The 17,525-nt window shown below is 29.4% G+C and overlaps 5 protein-coding genes across 5 annotated transcripts; 1 reads left to right on the top strand and 4 right to left on the bottom strand.

The window, feature by feature from the left end:
* The first annotated feature begins 184 nt into the window (after nucleotides 1–184).
* LOC106790516 (UPF0396 protein CG6066) lies at nucleotides 185–1,607 on the top strand. Its single transcript, XM_014755478.1, has 4 exons — nucleotides 185–404; nucleotides 530–614; nucleotides 696–1,093; nucleotides 1,221–1,607. The coding sequence occupies exons 1-4, from the start codon at nucleotides 319–321 to the stop codon at nucleotides 1,396–1,398; spliced, it is 747 nt and encodes a 248-aa protein (XP_014610964.1). The 5' UTR covers nucleotides 185–318; the 3' UTR covers nucleotides 1,399–1,607.
* LOC106790515 (heat shock protein 67B2-like) lies at nucleotides 1,536–3,108 on the bottom strand. Its single transcript, XM_014755477.1, has 4 exons — nucleotides 2,858–3,108; nucleotides 2,586–2,792; nucleotides 2,358–2,520; nucleotides 1,536–1,736 (listed from the first exon to the last, which is right to left on the bottom strand). Exons 1-4 carry the CDS (start codon nucleotides 2,997–2,999, stop codon nucleotides 1,685–1,687), a joined length of 564 nt encoding a protein of 187 aa, XP_014610963.1. The 5' UTR covers nucleotides 3,000–3,108; the 3' UTR covers nucleotides 1,536–1,684.
* Nucleotides 3,109–3,522: 414 nt separating this feature from the next.
* LOC106790517 (alsin) lies at nucleotides 3,523–10,393 on the bottom strand. The gene is made up of 14 exons (XM_014755479.1): nucleotides 9,640–10,393; nucleotides 8,234–9,559; nucleotides 7,585–8,151; nucleotides 7,152–7,521; nucleotides 6,867–7,068; nucleotides 6,549–6,729; nucleotides 6,293–6,459; nucleotides 6,094–6,203; nucleotides 5,790–6,001; nucleotides 5,068–5,628; nucleotides 4,805–4,981; nucleotides 4,557–4,719; nucleotides 4,294–4,476; nucleotides 3,523–4,213 (listed from the first exon to the last, which is right to left on the bottom strand). The coding sequence occupies exons 1-14, from the start codon at nucleotides 9,978–9,980 to the stop codon at nucleotides 4,166–4,168; spliced, it is 4,608 nt and encodes a 1,535-aa protein (XP_014610965.1). The 5' UTR covers nucleotides 9,981–10,393; the 3' UTR covers nucleotides 3,523–4,165.
* Nucleotides 10,394–10,681: 288 nt separating this feature from the next.
* LOC106790519 (dnaJ homolog subfamily B member 11) lies at nucleotides 10,682–12,703 on the bottom strand. The gene is made up of 4 exons (XM_014755482.1): nucleotides 12,552–12,703; nucleotides 11,654–12,307; nucleotides 11,263–11,549; nucleotides 10,682–11,164 (listed from the first exon to the last, which is right to left on the bottom strand). The coding sequence occupies exons 1-4, from the start codon at nucleotides 12,620–12,622 to the stop codon at nucleotides 11,091–11,093; spliced, it is 1,086 nt and encodes a 361-aa protein (XP_014610968.1). The 5' UTR covers nucleotides 12,623–12,703; the 3' UTR covers nucleotides 10,682–11,090.
* Nucleotides 12,704–13,854: 1,151 nt separating this feature from the next.
* On the bottom strand, nucleotides 13,855–17,204 carry LOC106790518. The gene is made up of 6 exons (XM_014755480.1): nucleotides 16,819–17,204; nucleotides 16,541–16,723; nucleotides 16,215–16,456; nucleotides 15,920–16,139; nucleotides 15,533–15,824; nucleotides 13,855–15,435 (listed from the first exon to the last, which is right to left on the bottom strand). The coding sequence occupies exons 3-6, from the start codon at nucleotides 16,308–16,310 to the stop codon at nucleotides 13,926–13,928; spliced, it is 2,118 nt and encodes a 705-aa protein (XP_014610966.1). The 5' UTR covers nucleotides 16,311–16,456; nucleotides 16,541–16,723; nucleotides 16,819–17,204; the 3' UTR covers nucleotides 13,855–13,925.
* Between the last annotated feature and the right edge of the window lie 321 nt (nucleotides 17,205–17,525).

Here is a 17,525-nt window from a genome sequence, read left to right as displayed (position 1 = left end):
CAATTATATATATGTAAAAGAAAAAAATTGTAGAAGATGATTTTCATTTTTAGCAATTATTACATTGAGTACAAAAGAATATACATACACATTATTTCTTTAAATAATTTCAAGATGGCGCTTTCTTCCATTCAGCTCATGATTGGTAGAGGATCAACTTTATTCTATTCAATGATGGGATTGGTGGAAGCCGCGCATGCACATTCGTCTGATTACTAACGTAGAAATATTAACAATTATAAAAATTATAATATATTTCACTTCTTATTTATTTTTAATAATTAATACTGATTAAATTATTTAAATATTTTTATCACAATGGATGCTCGAAGACGAGATCGAGAACAAATTGGTTTATGTGGTGTTGACAGAGTTTGGGGTAAATCACCTACACGAATAGAAGAGTAAGTTTCCATTAGCAATATTGTAAATAATTTTAAATTTTTATATTAATATTACCATAAAATAAGATAATTATGCTAGAAATAAATAATAATTTAAAAAAATGTTAAAACTTGTGTAATTTTAGTTCTGACGAAGAAGATGAAATTAAAAAGTATAAGGATGACATACTCCCAAAAGATAAGAAAAGAAAATCAAAGGATAAACAAAAGGTAATAATAAATAAAAGTAAAATAAATTTTCTTTTACATTTCTTACCCTATTCATAAATAAAATTAATTCTGATTTCTTAGAAAAGTAAAAAATTGAAAAAAGAAAAGAAATCTAAGAAAGAAAAGAAACACAAACGTAAGAAGAAGAAGAAAGTCTCCGTTAGCAGTTCTGCTAGTGATTCTGAAGAAAGCGTAGAATGGGTAGAAAAGACGATAGAAAATATTAACGCGGAAACTAATAAAGGATCTAGTTCTGATGAAAGTGGAAACGAAGGTTTGGTTGGACCGACTAAACCAAAACAACAACACGTTGCTTTATCTACAAAAGATTTTGGAAAGGCGTTGCTACCTGGAGAAGGTGCTGCAATGGCAGCTTATGTTGCAGAAGGTAAACGTATTCCTAGAAGAGGTGAAATCGGTCTTACCTCTGATGAGATTGCATCGTATGAATCTGTTGGTTACGTCATGAGTGGTAGCAGGTAATATAACAATAATTATTTTTATTCTAAATTTTATCCTAACCACTTGCACTGTAGCTAAAGATTAACTAAAGGTTTGATTATTTATAGAAAATCGCTTTATAACAATTTATCTTTCATATTACAGACATCGACGCATGGAAGCAGTACGTATTCGTAAAGAAAATCAAATCTATTCTGCAGATGAGAAGAGAGCATTGGCGATGTTTAGCAAAGAAGAAAGACAGAAAAGAGAGAACCTTATACTACGACAATTCAAAGACATGGTTAATCAAAAGCTTGCACAAGAACAAAAAAATAAATAACTCGTTACTATTTTTTAAAAATTGTAGACAAAATTATCACAAATATTTGTGTTATACGATCGTATAAGTATTCATAAGTCGCATATATCTAAGATAAGAATGATTTTTGTAAATAATATTGTTTAAATATCTTACTGTAGATTACTAATGCATATTTAATGTATACAATGTAAATTTCTTGTACAATATGTATATATTTATATCTATATAATATTATATATTAGAAATCATGTCAATTATATATAATCATATATTTTTAACAATAATATCACTATACTCAATTATTTTATTTCTGATTACTCTCCCAATCAAGCCAACCTCCTACATAATTGTATACACTAGAAAACAAAAGCATGTTAGTTATTACACTCTAGAAATTTTTCCACTCTAGGTTGGAGAAAAAGAAATCCATTATTTTTTCAGTAGATTGCTAAAATAACCGATATCTCATAAGGTATGGATCAAACAATTTCAGATTTATGCTTTTACCATGTTTTTCTTGCATTGCAAAACTTCCTTAGTAATGAGAAATTAGTATCAAGAAAAGATTGCAAAAATCGATTACTAGAGTTTTTCGACAATAGGGACCAATACTTTTATGAGAGGCATTATGAAGCTATCTTTAAAATGGCAACAAATTATAGAACAAAATGGTGCATATTTGACTCAAATCGGACAATCCGAAACATGTTCAATAAAATCTTGAAGTTCACGTAAAAATAATGGATTCCTTTTTTCCCAACCTAATATATGGAATATACATGGTGTTTCAAAATATATGGGTATAACTTTAGGGATGGTTTTAGTATGCTAAAATAAAAAATATAAGTTCTACAACCATATGTTCGATATGATCTTGTTTCCAAGACCACCCCTAAAGTTATGGCTACATATTTTAAAACATCCTATATATTCTTTAAAAATTTTATTGAATTATTTTAATATTAAAGTGCATATACTTTTTGTATCCTATCTTTTGTAATTCTTCTTGTACCATACCACTCCTTTTACCAGATCTACAGCTTAATATAATTTTGGTGTCATTATCAGGTTTAGATTTGTTGAATTTTTTAACAAAATCTTCTGTAGAAATATTTGTCAAAGTATTCGTAACATCTCCCACTAAAGTAATTCCAAAATAATTATACATTTTGTTATTCTATAGAATTCAAATATAAATGACTTACTTGGAATGTGAATACTGCTTGGCAATTTCCCTGTTTCATTTATTTCAGATGGTTCTCTTACATCGATAATTAAAATACTTTCGTCTTTTTGTGCTTTTAAAATACCATCGTAATTAACAATTAAAGATTTATTTTGTTCTTCTCCAGACATTACTTCAGCTTCTCCTTTTGGATTAAATGTGTTTGAGAAAAAAAATACTTGTTTTGCTGTAAAACATTATACAAATTAATATTTAAAATGAATGGAACATTTAAATAAATGAGAAAAATACCTGCATCAAATTTGTTTTCAATCGAATGTTTTAAAATAGTACTAACATAAGGTACTTTCAATGACCAAAAATGTAACCTTCTATTCTGAATACCAATGATATTTAATTGTTTATGAATTTGACGTATTGCATTAAATCTCATAATTAGATCTTATTCTTATTTTTTCGATATCAGTAATTATATAATAATATTAGGTACCTTTTATTTTGTCAATTTAACATATCAGTTTTATTTTATATATCTAACAAGTGTACAATATATTTAGGAAATATTACAGCTGCGAGTTCATATTTTTTAATCTTTATATAAATTAAATTTGTTTTGTATTCATTTAAGGAAATTATACAAAATTTTCCTATTTTTTAAATATTTAATTATTATTATTATTATTGAAATATTAAAGAAAAATTATTAAAAAATACTAAAGGTCATAAATCCAGATCAGTGATTGGTTGATTTTATATTGAAAATGGCGGCATTTATTTGAAATTTAGGTAACAACATTACGAACGCGATTGTTTTATTTTGAACAAGGAACAATTATTTTTATTCGTAATTGAAATAACACATGTAACGAATCAGTCATTTTATTTATTTTATAGATATATATATTTCATTATATTTAATATGAATTTTTTCACTTTACTTATTTAAAATAATGAAAAACAAAATGCATCGATTGTACATTATAGCCTCTTGAAAATAATAGCTTACAATTAGAGAGAAAGAAGACATGCTTAATATAAATAAATTAAATGTCGATTATGTAATGAGTATAAATATTTTTGTAATTTGTTTAATGGTAACTATATGGACACACCAATTAATTCAAGGAATAAATTTCTTTCACATTCCAATGCTTGTGTACCTTTAAGCGTATATGTATATACATTATACGATATAAATATTAAATAAACTGATATGTAAAATTATTATCTGTATTACACGTATAACTTATTTAGATACGAATAAAAGATGATTTACGACGACACTATATATTACTTTCACATTGCAATCTTTTATAACAATAAATTTACACGAATTGTTTGTAACAAATACGTTTTTTCTTTTTATAATAATAATAATAATAATAATAATAATAATGTAAGATAATATATTCTTCTGTTTTTAAATTTATAAAGATATGAGGTAAAATTTAGCCTTACTTACATAATGATATAGTACTTTTCTTTTATATTAAATACATTATCGTTTAATAAATAACATAAAATTTGTTCATTTTAAATGACTAATTCTATATCATGCACTTGTGTTCATCCTGACTATTATTTAATATTGTAAATGTTTTAATCGACAGCGTTCGTTTTTTCCTGCAGTATTTGATAATAACATGCCTATAATAAAAAGATTTATATTATTATTAATAAATATTGATTATTGTGACATTATAGTATATTTAAAAATATTAACTAGCCTTCAACGTGGTAAACATAATTCCTAGTTCTCCATTTTGTAAATGTGGTTCCATAAAATCTTCGATAAAATGTATTTCGCTACCTAATTGCAATACACTAGCACGTACTACAACAAAACTAAATACTGGGAATAATGCATCCATTGTCCATAAATATGTTGAACCTAAATGTTTTTGAACTGCCTAAAAGGTGCATCGAATATTTATGATTACGATGTAGAATTTAATAAATAATAATATAAAATATTATGACTTTTTCTTACTTGTGTCATTTGTTCAAAAGTATTTTTAACAACGAGTAATTTTTCTAATGGAGAAAAAGTTGTTTTTAATTGCTGTAAAGCTTCTATGGCTTCACTAAAATGTGACTCTCTTTGATATGAATTTTCCCCAAAATTAGTTGTGGCCACTTCTTTCCAAAATTTTCTACAATTAATTGTAATGGTATATTTATTATACTTAATAATTACAATTCTTCAGATACATATATATGTGCGTGTATTACACTCACTGATCAATGTCTAAAAAGGTCATTAAAGTTATATCTGGTTGTTTGTTCCACTTCATTAATCTTTCCCAATAGGCATCATCTTCCTTTTTATTATGTAAAGCATACAATACGAAAAGAGCAGAATGCACACGTGGCAATAATATTGGATGTAATATAGCAGGCGCACTTATTACTTGCCTAACAAAATATTATATTTTAGTCAAATTAATAAAAAGAAAAGAATAAAATAAAAGAATTTTTAAACAAGTCTGTGTATAACATACCCTTCATTTTTATCATCATCTTCAGGTCCTAAAACGTATTCCTTACCACCTCTTAATAACGCAGGAAACAATAATGTCACTATATCATAAATTCTTAATGTAACGCTGTGAAGTTCTGTAACAGCATGGCTTAATAAAAGAGGATGTACTCTTACGCCGCCATACGTTGCTGTATACACTGTCGCAATTTCTGTCAATAATGCACCCAACGGATGGTGCGGACTTTCAAATGCTTGTACCAAATATTTATGTACTTCTTTATAACTTTGTATGGTAAGTTTGTCTTTACCAAAACATGGTATTTTATCCAATTGATCAATATTTTCGTTATTTTTATCTTTATTAATAGACGTATTACCAGATATCTTTTTTCTTTGCAATGTCTTTTGATGAGATTTTGTTATTATAGATGCTACATTTTGCCAAGCTTTCTGCGTCTCTACTAACTTTTCATTGAAGCTAGCTTTAGCAGTTGTTTCGGTTACACCAAGCTGTTGATAGCATTGTTTAAATATAGCTTTCCATTTCTGATCTGGTGCTACACATAATTTACCAAAAGATCTGTTAAAAATATCAAACGCATGTTATTTTTTTAGTTAACTATTGTAGGAAAAGTTAGTAGATTGTTTAAAGTGATATTTATTATTATAACATTCATGGGATATATTTAAAAGGTTATCTAAATTAAAAAAATGCATTTGCAAGTCGTACAAACTACTTACGTCGGTTTAGAATTAGTCGGGACACTTCCACTAGCTTTATTGATATGTAAGGTTGCTACAACTTTTACACCTTCATTCCAAGCGCCATTTATATTACCTTCCAATCTATCACCACTGCGGAACGTTAGAACACCCCTTCCACAAAATATTCCTGCAGATTTAAATTCTCCTTCGTAATGAGTACCATCTTCGAACACCATAACTCCATAGCCCTTAATGTTAATATATTTATAAATAGATTTTCTCTTAAATTGTGAGTTAGAGATATTAATAATACATAGATAATGTGAAATTAATTACAAACCATTAGGACATCCTGACTAAAGGCACCTTCATAATAAATACCATCAGGAGTTACTATCAATCCAGAACCATGTTTCATATCATTGTTCCATGATCCTAAATATTTTTCTCCTATAATATAAAAATGTATATAGATTCATTTTAATGATATATATTACTTAGATTACGATTTACATTTAATTTATAAAATAATAAAATACCTGTCATGATATCATCCATAATTCCATATCCTTGTTTAACACCTGCAGTCCATTCTCCGATATAAACTGATGCTACGGAAGCCATAAAGTGACCTTCCTTTTTAACACCATGCCCATGTGGTAATCCATCTTTAAAATATCCTTCGTAAATATCTCCGTTTACATATCTAAAATATTACACACAATATTTATTACTTTAAATAAATCTATTATTTTAGGAGGATTTTCAACAAAATAGTAAAATATATATATTTACTTCATAGTTCCAAAACCATTTTGTTGATTGTCTTTCCATTGTCCTTCATATGTACCTTGAGTTGGAATTTCCATTTTACCGCTACCACAAATAATACCTTTATGAAACTGACCAGTGTATACTCGACCATCAGACCATTCTAATTTTCCAGATCCATGTGGTTTACCATTTAACCAACGGCCTGTAACATATTAATAATTATTAAGTAGTATTAAACATTTGATATGTTACATGTTAGATAGTTAACAAAATCACGGATCTGTTTTAGTAGTAAGAATTTGGAATTTTAGTAGTAAGAAAGTACATTTCTTATCATACCAATATATTTTGCATCCTTGAAAAGACTGTGCTTCGTGAAAGAGAATGAGGTTGAACGTACTATTGGGGGAGCAATTCCAATTTCTCTTTGCAGACTGCATTTAATTGCATTTTGTAAAGCATGCAACCATTCATTACGCTCAGAGGGTGTTGGAGTGTATAATACAAAACTATCTTCCGGTGTTATAATTGAAATAGCATTCTAAAATAAATATGATATTGTAAACAAGTCCTCTTATAAATATACAATTATATTATTATTATCATAAGAAATTAATATTATACCTGTAAAGATTCGGAATCTGGTAATGGTTCAACCCATAGAGTTTTAAGTGGATGTACCGTATGATAAGTTCCGCTAACGTGGATAAATATATCGGTTAACAAAATAAACCAATGCGTTGAAAATCTTCCAGAATTGAACAAAGCTATAGGATGAGAACGTGATTCTCTGATAAGTCTTCTCTCAGGTGATCTCAATAATTCTCCTACTTTTCCGGAATTTTCCCAAAACGATCTCGTAGTTTCAGCTTCCTTTTGTCGCTTCTCTTGTTCGTCACACAATTGTTCCCATTTCACAAGTGCATCGTGCAATCGCTCGATACCCATTCGTTGTCCATTACTTCTCATTAAACTTTGAATCATATTCTTGTACCTGAAATGTTAGTAATGTATAACTGTATGTAAAATAAAAAGCATTGATAAGAAAGAAACTTACCTGTCTAGATTCTTCAATGGATGCTGCAATGCCATGGTTATCGCAATTTCATTGTTTACTTTTTTCGTTCCATTTCCTTTCATTTTATCTATAAATAAATTTGACACTATCTGGGGTACTTCAATTATTTTTGCAATGTATATAAAGCCACCAAAAGAAATAATATCACAAATTACATTTAGATAATATTTATAAACTGTGTAATATTCTTCTATATTAGCTATTATTACAACTTCATATGCCTCTCTAATATGTTTGAAATAATCCCATAGACTAACAACATTAAGTACACTGAAATTCAATAGTTCTGTATAACAACGGCACATAGTTTCATATACATTTGATTCTTGTGTTGCACCCACTTTTTTTTGAAATGGTTTTATTAAATTTTGATAAACTGTTATCATCTGTTCTAAAAATACTTGATTATTTACTAAATCTTCATTTATATTTATTGTAGGTTCGTTTAAAAAGGAACAACAACTGTATTGTCCAGAACTAAAAATTTGTTTTGTGCTCGATTGTTTTATTGATTGTACATCCAATTGAAACATTTCTGCAGTTTTACTAAAACAAAAATTAATTTAAATTAAATATTGTCGAGATTAATGCAAAATATAAATAAAATTTATGACAATAAAATTGATACCTTGACTGTCCTATAAAATATAAACCATGATGCATCATTATTAAGCTATGAGCAGAACCAGCTGCTATATCTTTTGCTCTTTCATTAGAATATAATTTTGTACTAAATAACTGAGGTGCACTTTGATCTGCCGATGAATTTAATGTAACTTGTTTGAAATTATTTCTTCCCCAAACAAATACTCTACCATCTAAAGTCAATGCAATAACATGGAATGCACCACAGGCAATTTTTCTAAGACCTGTGTTGTTCAGTTTTGCCACCAGTATTGGCCTTATTCGTTTAATATTATCTCCTGTCCCTAATTGTCCATACTGCACATCACCCCACGTCCAAAGTTCAGTGGATAATATATTGCTACCCATACGAGATAAAACACTAATTCTTTCGTTTAATCCCTGCTGCGATAATTCATGTTCCAATGATCCAGTACTTGACGACCAAGGAAATTCTTCGCAACGCAAACTAAGTGCTAAATTATTTGTACCAGACTTAGATAATTCTGCTGCTTGTTCTTCTACTTGCTCAATATTGTCATCTTTGAGTTCGTTAATATCTGAACTTCCACTCATATGTCTTGAGAGAGTAACAACTTTACCACCCACATTCTTCACACCTTCGTATACAAAATTAGCCATATTAGAAACATTTTGCTTGATTAATTTGGTTGGATTATCTGTATTATCGATGAGTTCTTCCTTTACACTTCCATAAGATGAAACCCAAGATAATTGTCTGGTTAAGAATTGTCTTGCTGCTTCTGTATTTATAAAAATTACATTCTTCTTTTCCTCCTTATCTAATTCTGAAATATTAATCAAATCTTTTTCCTCGTCTTCTTCTGTAACAACGTTATGATCTTTTTTATCACATTCTTCAAGAAGAGGTATATCGTGTTCCTTACTGGCAGTAGATAAAGCACTAATAGAATTAGTAGAACGATCTTCGCTAAATTGCTGAACATGGAGTCCCATTGGGCAAGTATCCGACGATGTTATGCTAGCAGGACTTAACATAATATTATTGAGACATTGAGGACACGAGTTAACAAAAACTTCTTCTTCTAATTCATTTTCACTATCCGTATCATCTCTCATAGTTTTAGTCTGTTTCCTTACAGTAGCAACATTAAAATTATAGCCGCATGCAACCTGAGTTATGATTCTTCCATCAAAAAATTTTACTTTCTTAGGTTCTGTACTATTAATATCTATCTCTGGTTGACTTCCGCTTGCCCAAAGTTGTCCATTTTCAGTAACGAACAATGCTGAATTATCATTAACTGCTATCGATTTAACTTTAATTATTTCATTTTCTTGTCTATACCTATAAAATATAATCAACGATAAATAACTTGTGATTGTTCAATAAGAATAAATTAAATAATTATCAATTTAATTGCTTACCCATGACTACAACATTTTGGATCCTCTTTAAGAATAATTGTTTCAATGACGCTCAAATCATAAGGATTAACTTTTAATACATGACCTTTGGAATTAATAATGAACAAATAATTGATATTAGATGCAATATCAACGGCATCAAATTGAGCTCTTTTGAGAGTAAGCGTTGGAGATTTATCATCTTCCAATAATACTTCACCATAATATAAATAATTAGTACTAGTTGCTACAAAAATGTAATCCTTAATGGCAATTAACTTGTTGACTACACCATTAGGCTTATCGCCAAACGTAAATGACAATTTATCAACACCTTTCCACAAATGCATATATTCTTCCATCGTTTAAATGTTATTGTTTATTTTTTCTAACCTAAGTTTTATAAACGTTAGTACGATATAAAGATACGTTTTTTGTCATGTTACTTGAGATATTGTCGCCTCTGTTAAATTTATTGCTAATTTATTTCTAATAATGTTCATTTTGATGTTATTTGATAAACCATTAGTTGTCTTTTATTATTGCAGTTACTACAAAGTAACTAAATAATGTCAATATCAGCTGTTCCTTTATCACGTACTTCACGAAGAAATGCATTGGTTTGATTACATACTCTACCGCTGAATATTTACAAACCACAGATCGAGTAAACTGTAATACGACAAATATTCGATAGGGGCATTCTATAATTGAATTTGTAGGAGGAAGGGAACATTTCGTGAGATTTAGGATTGTCGAAATTGAATAGATCTCTACATTTTCATGATTTTTTACTGACACGCCATCTGTACATAAATTAAATCTTTTTCTATTATAATTATTTTTAATATATATGTTTTCTTTTTTCTTGTCTCATTTGATCAATATAATTCAGTAATTCAGTAATAATATTGATCAAATAAACAACTATATTAATTAATTTATAAAGAAATAATAAATTAATAAGTTTGATTAATTTACTATATATTTCAGCCATGTGTTGGTTTTAAACATTTTATTTAAAAATGCATTACCGGCTTTCATAATAGTAGTTTCATCATTCAAATCGAAATTTTTTCATTTATTTGAAACATTCATTCAACACTCTTGCAGTTTCAACGCAAAATACCTTATTTAAATAATTATTTAATTATGTATCTTCATTATTTCAAATTATTGACACTAGAAATCATACGTAACATGCAGTCTTTTAGGATTAAAGAGGAAGTTTATGTGTGTATTATGATCAAATCATTTCGATTATGCACATATCGTTTTATCGGAGCTAAAAATCAATTATCAATCCCGTTGATAGTTTTGGATAGTTAAGAACTCCGATCTATTACAATTATCAATCCTGTTGATAGTTTCGGATAGTTAAGTACCCCGATCTATTACACAATTATATAAAAATTCAATGGCATTACAGACATTTCAATGATGTTACACACTAGGCAGTTTTTACTTTATATTTACATAACTGTAACTTTTTTTATTCCATTATATATTCTATTCACAGGATTCTGTTGTAGAAGTGTTTTAATTTCTAGAAAGAAACAATTAATATGTTACGCTTTTAAAATTCCAAAACACTTTCAAGAATGATTTATATAATAATAAATAATTAGTCTTAGAATAGATTACCTTCTTTCTGTTCATTCGTAAATTCTTTGTCAGGGAATGCGATATCGAATGTGATGTAAAGAATACCGTGAAGATTATTATTATCATAGTTAGGCATCCCTTCACCTTTCTTCCTGATCCTAGCGCCTGGTCTGGTAATTTTATCCCTATGAATAGTCACTTTATGCCCATCTAAATGTTCTATATCCATAGTGAAACCTATTAAAGCATCTTGCATCGAAATAGTTACATTCGTGTATAAATCATCTCCAATTCTTTCGAAAACTGGATGTGGTTCCGTCTGAATTCTGTAAAATATATTATTATGAATGACAATATATTTTTTTAATGTTATCTTTTATAAGACAACAAGTCTATCGATATCATCTATAATAATTATTTTAACACTTACTTTACTATTAAATCTCCTGGTTCACCATCAATATGTGGTTCTCCTTCAGCAGTAAATTTAGTTTCTTGTCCATCAACCATGCCTGGTTCAACTTCAACTTCTAATATTCGTTCCTCATTTACAAATTCAACATTTGGACATTCGGAACAAATTTGTTGCTGCATCATTTGGAATCTACCATTTCCTAAATTAATTGTCACAAACTCTTGTCTACAATTACACTTTCTTGTCCCTTTGGCAGCTTTAGCTACTGCTTTATTTCTAGTTATCTCAATGAAATTGCCGCTGTATAATTCTTCAAGAGTGACAGATAAATCAACTACAACATTGGAACCTCTAGGTGTTTCCTGTTGATGATTAGAATCCCCAGAAAAATGAAAACTAAAGTCTCCGAAGAAGCTTGCAAAAGGATTGGAATTATCCATCGAGCCATCCTTTTTCACACACTCTTCTCCACATCGATCATACATTTTTCTCGTTTCAGGATCAGAGAGTACTTCATAAGCGGCTCCCAAATCTTGAAATTTCTGAGAAGCGTCTGGATCATCTTTATTTTTGTCTGGATGCAATTCTTTAGCTAATTTCCTATAAGCTTTTTTTATTGCATTTGTTGTTGCACTGCGTGGAACATTGAGGATACTGTAAAAATCCCTCCTGTAAGAAAATAACAATGAAACATTATAATACTTATTAACTTATTTTCATTTTATTTATTAAATATATTAATACATTAAATAAATCTTTAACACAATGTTTATGAATTTAATAAAAATGTCATTGATGATCATGCATTCATAAGATTGTTATTTAATAAGAAAGACAGGTTATGTAGAAAGGAAAGATTTACAACTTAGAAATAAAATAGGATTATTAAATAATAATGTAAATTTGTATTTACCCTGCCAACGAAATTATTGTACATATCGCTAAATTTATAAAAAACACTGAAATATATTTAATCGCTGCCATCGCAGCTGAAGTTACAACAAACACCCCGTCAATCGTGGGTGTTCGTGATTGGTTCACAGATGAGATCTAAAAATATTGCTATGTAACGTCACACTCGTTGAAGAAGATATGTGGATTTATCTTTCGATAGAGTTTATTTTTAATTTGTTGGTATTACTATTTCTAATGTTCGATAAATTTCATTTTACGAATGATTTGTTTATATAAAAATTAATTCTTTACGTGTATACGTTAATGTAATATTGACAAATAAGCGATTGTCAAAAATGATTTAATCAAATTGCGAGCTAGTGCATTTCCAACAAATAAATTCATTTCGACCAATTAGAATGCTCTAAATAGATGACTAGATGGCGCTGTAAAAAAAATTGTAGCGCGCTATTGTTTCATTTAAACGCGAAAGTAATGGTGTAAAACGGTGCTATCTTCTTAGTCAAAGTGATCTATTTTAGATTTAATTATATTCACAAGTTCAGTGTTATCTTCTAAATATCGTATAAAGTAAACGTGACATGATTTATTATAAATTTACTGTAAAACGTTAACAATATCACAACATTGAGTTCATATTTCTTTCGATAATATATCTAATACCGTGTATTCTAAAGTTGGTTGCTGTTTACGATCATCACTTTCCATAGATCATCGCTTTTATCATTTTCATTACAACAATCGTCACATTTGGTGAGTATAATGTTTAATTTCATATTTAATGTATTTAAAATGGTATCAATTGTGCAACTGCACCGATGCATTCTTGCAAAAATTCGCATTACTTGATAAGAGTTTGCTAAAGAATGTAAATTTTTATTTAACAATTTTTCTTTATCTACAAAAAGAATAAGTTACAATATTTCGGTCTAATTACCAAATACACCCTATAAATATATATCAGCGAACGAAAATAATGTTGCGATACACTATTGCAAAAATTCGCACTAATTAATAATAGATTTTGTTAAACAATGCAAACATTTTTCTACAAGTTTTGCCTATCTGCAAGAAGAAAAAAGTTACAGTATTCGGTCCAGTTACTAGATACATGCTGTATACACATGTAGAATTGGTTAAAAAAAATTGGGCCATTTAACTGGTTGGACCCATTGAACCTTTAAGTTATTTAGGATCCTCTGTCTGGTCAACTTCTTCACTAATATCTACTTTGTTATTCCAGTATGAAGGTGCTCGATCCCGCAAGTATATCGGTGAACGAAATTAATGTTACGATTTAATGGCTTAGGAATATTTATTTAAAATACTACAAAATATCACCAGTCTAAAGTTGATCAGATATGTGACGCGCCTAAAGGCAGTAACAATAAAGGCGCATGTTAAAATCGGTCATACACGCACTTTGGCTACCGTAAGCGTTAAGCCTGCCAATTGTTCCGAGCAGATTGTAAGATTTTTCGTCTTTTCTATAACGTACCATACCTTCGAATATGGCCTCTCCTGGATATGTTTGAAATTGTATCGAATAATCGATCCAAGACGATTCGTTTGCATTGGCCAATATTTTGGCTTGTTTGATCGTTCGTAAATGTAACGTGGAGCAAAGGGGATATTTCCTTAACATGTCGTTTAACACTTGCATCAGATATTGAACATTATTTTTAACTCCTATATCGTCGAGCGATATATCTTCCGATCTGTGACACATACATAAGTTACCTGGTATTCCTGCCATATTGCATGTTCTGTAATCGGGTATAGGTAAAAATAAACTTATACCACGCGGTATATTCTCTTTGGAAATTTGTTCGCTTCGTTGTCTCAAAGTTTCCTCTTCCACCCTTCTAGGATCCGCTAAATCTTTTAACGTCTCGTGTAAATCGAATCCGGTGGTTAGACTTCGCATATTCTTACGCATGTTAGCCCAAGCCACGGGATATTTGTCTCTCCACCATTTTGGTAAAACCAGAAAGGAGAACGGAAGACTGTCTTCCATTTTGCCCTGAAACGTCTGACGAAATTGTCCGAATCTCAAACCGTGATCACTCATCATTATTAAAGCGGTATTGTTGAGATATTGTTTTTTCGAAAGAAATTCAAGCAACTTGTTGTAACCCTTGTCGCTTAATTGCGCGTAATTCAAATAATCGTGGGTCAAACTAGCCATCCAGGTAAATGCAAAATAAAGATCATTCGGGAACGTTGTTGCTACTTTTTTAGTATAATCTAGAAGATTCTCGAATGTTAATCTTGTACCAACGCAAAGATTCGCGTTCAATTTATTGGTGTTACCAATATCGTTTTCGCTTTCGAGACAGAACGGTCTTAGGTAATAATCTGTTGGTTCTTTCATAAATCCTGGTTTTAAATAATTAAAGATACTCATGTGACAGGCATCCTCGGCGAATATCGTTCGATATCCAGCAGAACTCATGGTTTTCCAAATGAACGGACATTGATCGAACGTTTTCTTTTTATGCTGCCAACAGAGTTTTTCCAATTCTGTTTGATTTAGGCCGGACAGCACAGTTATAAGATTTGGATAAGTATTATCGGCAACTTTCGTATAGCCTAGCATTTCCGCTGCTTCCAAATTTTCTAAAGTTTTAACAGTTTTTGGCATACTTCGACGGAAGTTCAATCTCGAAACCGAGTCAACACCTATCACCAGAATACTTAATCGATTTTCAACGGGATTCGTTTTCGTAGCAAGTTCGCATCTTTTTTCAACGTCCGGTTTTCGAGGTACGAAGGCGTGATAATCTTTATATATTATTTCTTTCCCTCGCCAACATTCGACTTTTATGAATTCCGCGGTAACCTGATTAGATTCATTGAAGAAATAACAATCGTCGTTATATCTGCGAATAGAATTCAAGCCGAATTTGAATTAAACTAGCAAGCAAAAGGATAGAATGATATTTTATTTTTTACCTTAACATTTTAGATCATACTAACGTGTTAGCATTATCGTTGTTTCTCATTCGTTCGAAAGCATTCCAGCAACAATTAACGATATCCGTTGATTGATTGTAATAAAGCATTCGCGAAAATGGATTTACATAAACCAGAAAGTTATTTGATTCGACAAGCGGTGGTATCGTTCCAGCTTTACATACTATTGGTTTTTCTTTTTGAATAAAACGCATAATCGCTCGATCGAATGGTTCCATTGCTGGTATTTTACAACCTTTGGTGCTAACCAGATATCCGGTATTCTCGATCGATATAAAAGGTTCTTCATAATTATCTATAAATTATTTTTTATTGAATATATCTATTTTTATTCGATTTTTGTTTGTTTGTTATATTATTATAGAAATATTGGATTGTTTTTGGACTCACCTTCTATAGTTTCTTTCTCGATGTTACCAAAATGAATAATACGAAATTGTCTGGTAGAGTAACTGTTGATAACTACGATAAACATTAGCAGGAAAATGAATATTCCTATTAACCATCTTTGTAATCGAGAGATACTAGTATATTTTTTAGATTCGGATGAAGCATTGGTGGTATTATGGCGTACATTAATTTGCACGGTTTTCCCACCGTGATGTACTGCCTAATGAAAAATCATATGATCTTTATGGTTAAATGAAATGTTCGATGTGGTAATGTTAGATTATTTTTCACTTACCACGTCTGGAAAAAGATTGTTACGCATACCAGATCGGACGTGCGTATAGGCCAATTTTGAACGTTTAAAATATAGGACAATATTGAAAATATACATGATTTTTTGTGTGACATTGACAAAGAATAAAGAGCAGTTGATATTAGTTATCAGGTACCAGATGATATCAGACAGTTGATATTAGTTATCAGTTACCAGATGATATCAGACAGTTGATATTCTTTTTAGTACAATTAAATTTATATCTATCAAAAGATAAAATTTTTATTATCACATAAAAGGAAATTATTATATTTTTTGAAGTATTTGAACTTGAAATGAACTCATACCGGATAAGATGAAAATCAAATATTGATTTATAATCAATAAGTTTGTTCATTCTCGTATGCCATTAATTCTAAATTCTTCGTAAACGTAAGAATGCAGTTTTGTATGCGTATTATTTTGATATCCTTTCGAAGAATCGTAAATTACTCTAACACGAGTCATTAATATCGGCTATTCTGTGTGATCTGTAAAGTATTCCAAACAAACGATTTGATATCGTTTAATTAAATATTATTTTAGATTAAATTTCATTTAATAAATTAAACTTTTCTTTACTTACGTTTTTATTTATATGCATTTACGTTCTACACATATTCGCATGTTCCAAAATGCATAGAAGAATATCACTAAGGTTTTAATCGAACTCATCTGTTTATCAACGCGTTTTAACTAAACAATTTCAATTAGAAACATTAAAACTTTATACTCGTGGGAATGTGTTTATTCTTTTATTCACTTATAAGTGTTTTTCGCTTCCGTTTTGCCGTTTATTTGATCGCTAATTGGATGCGCAACGAACGAACTATTATATAAAATATGAATCAACAAATTGGTGTCTATGTTTTTTTTTATATTATTAAGGACATTTGCAATTGATAATTATCAAGAGTTCTCAGTGTTTGTTCTTTTGTATCGATCTAATATTCGCATCCTCTGTAATAGAATATTAACACATTTATTTTTTACCTTATTATATTATCATTATTATAATATTTTTTTCAATTAATCTACACATTTATTCACACATACATACCTGTATGGATATAACAATTTTTGTCAGAATTAATGACGAGAAATTTCTTTTCAAATTCAATCGAAGTAATTCGTTTAAATAAATTATCTAAATCCCAAAAAATTAATTCATTTATACATTTTCTCTTTTCGAAATATTTGAATTATCGATCGAAAATTTGTAATTGGATCATACGAATTTTCAGTTACATAAAAATATAATGTTGCTTGGTAATTGCAACATATATATATATA

This window comes from Polistes canadensis, unplaced genomic scaffold (genome assembly GCF_001313835.1).
Source record: "Polistes canadensis isolate GaletaPanama2010 unplaced genomic scaffold, ASM131383v1 scaffold_243, whole genome shotgun sequence".
Lineage (NCBI taxonomy): Eukaryota > Metazoa > Arthropoda > Insecta > Hymenoptera > Vespidae > Polistes > Polistes canadensis.
This window is presented reverse-complemented; position numbering and strand designations above follow the sequence as displayed.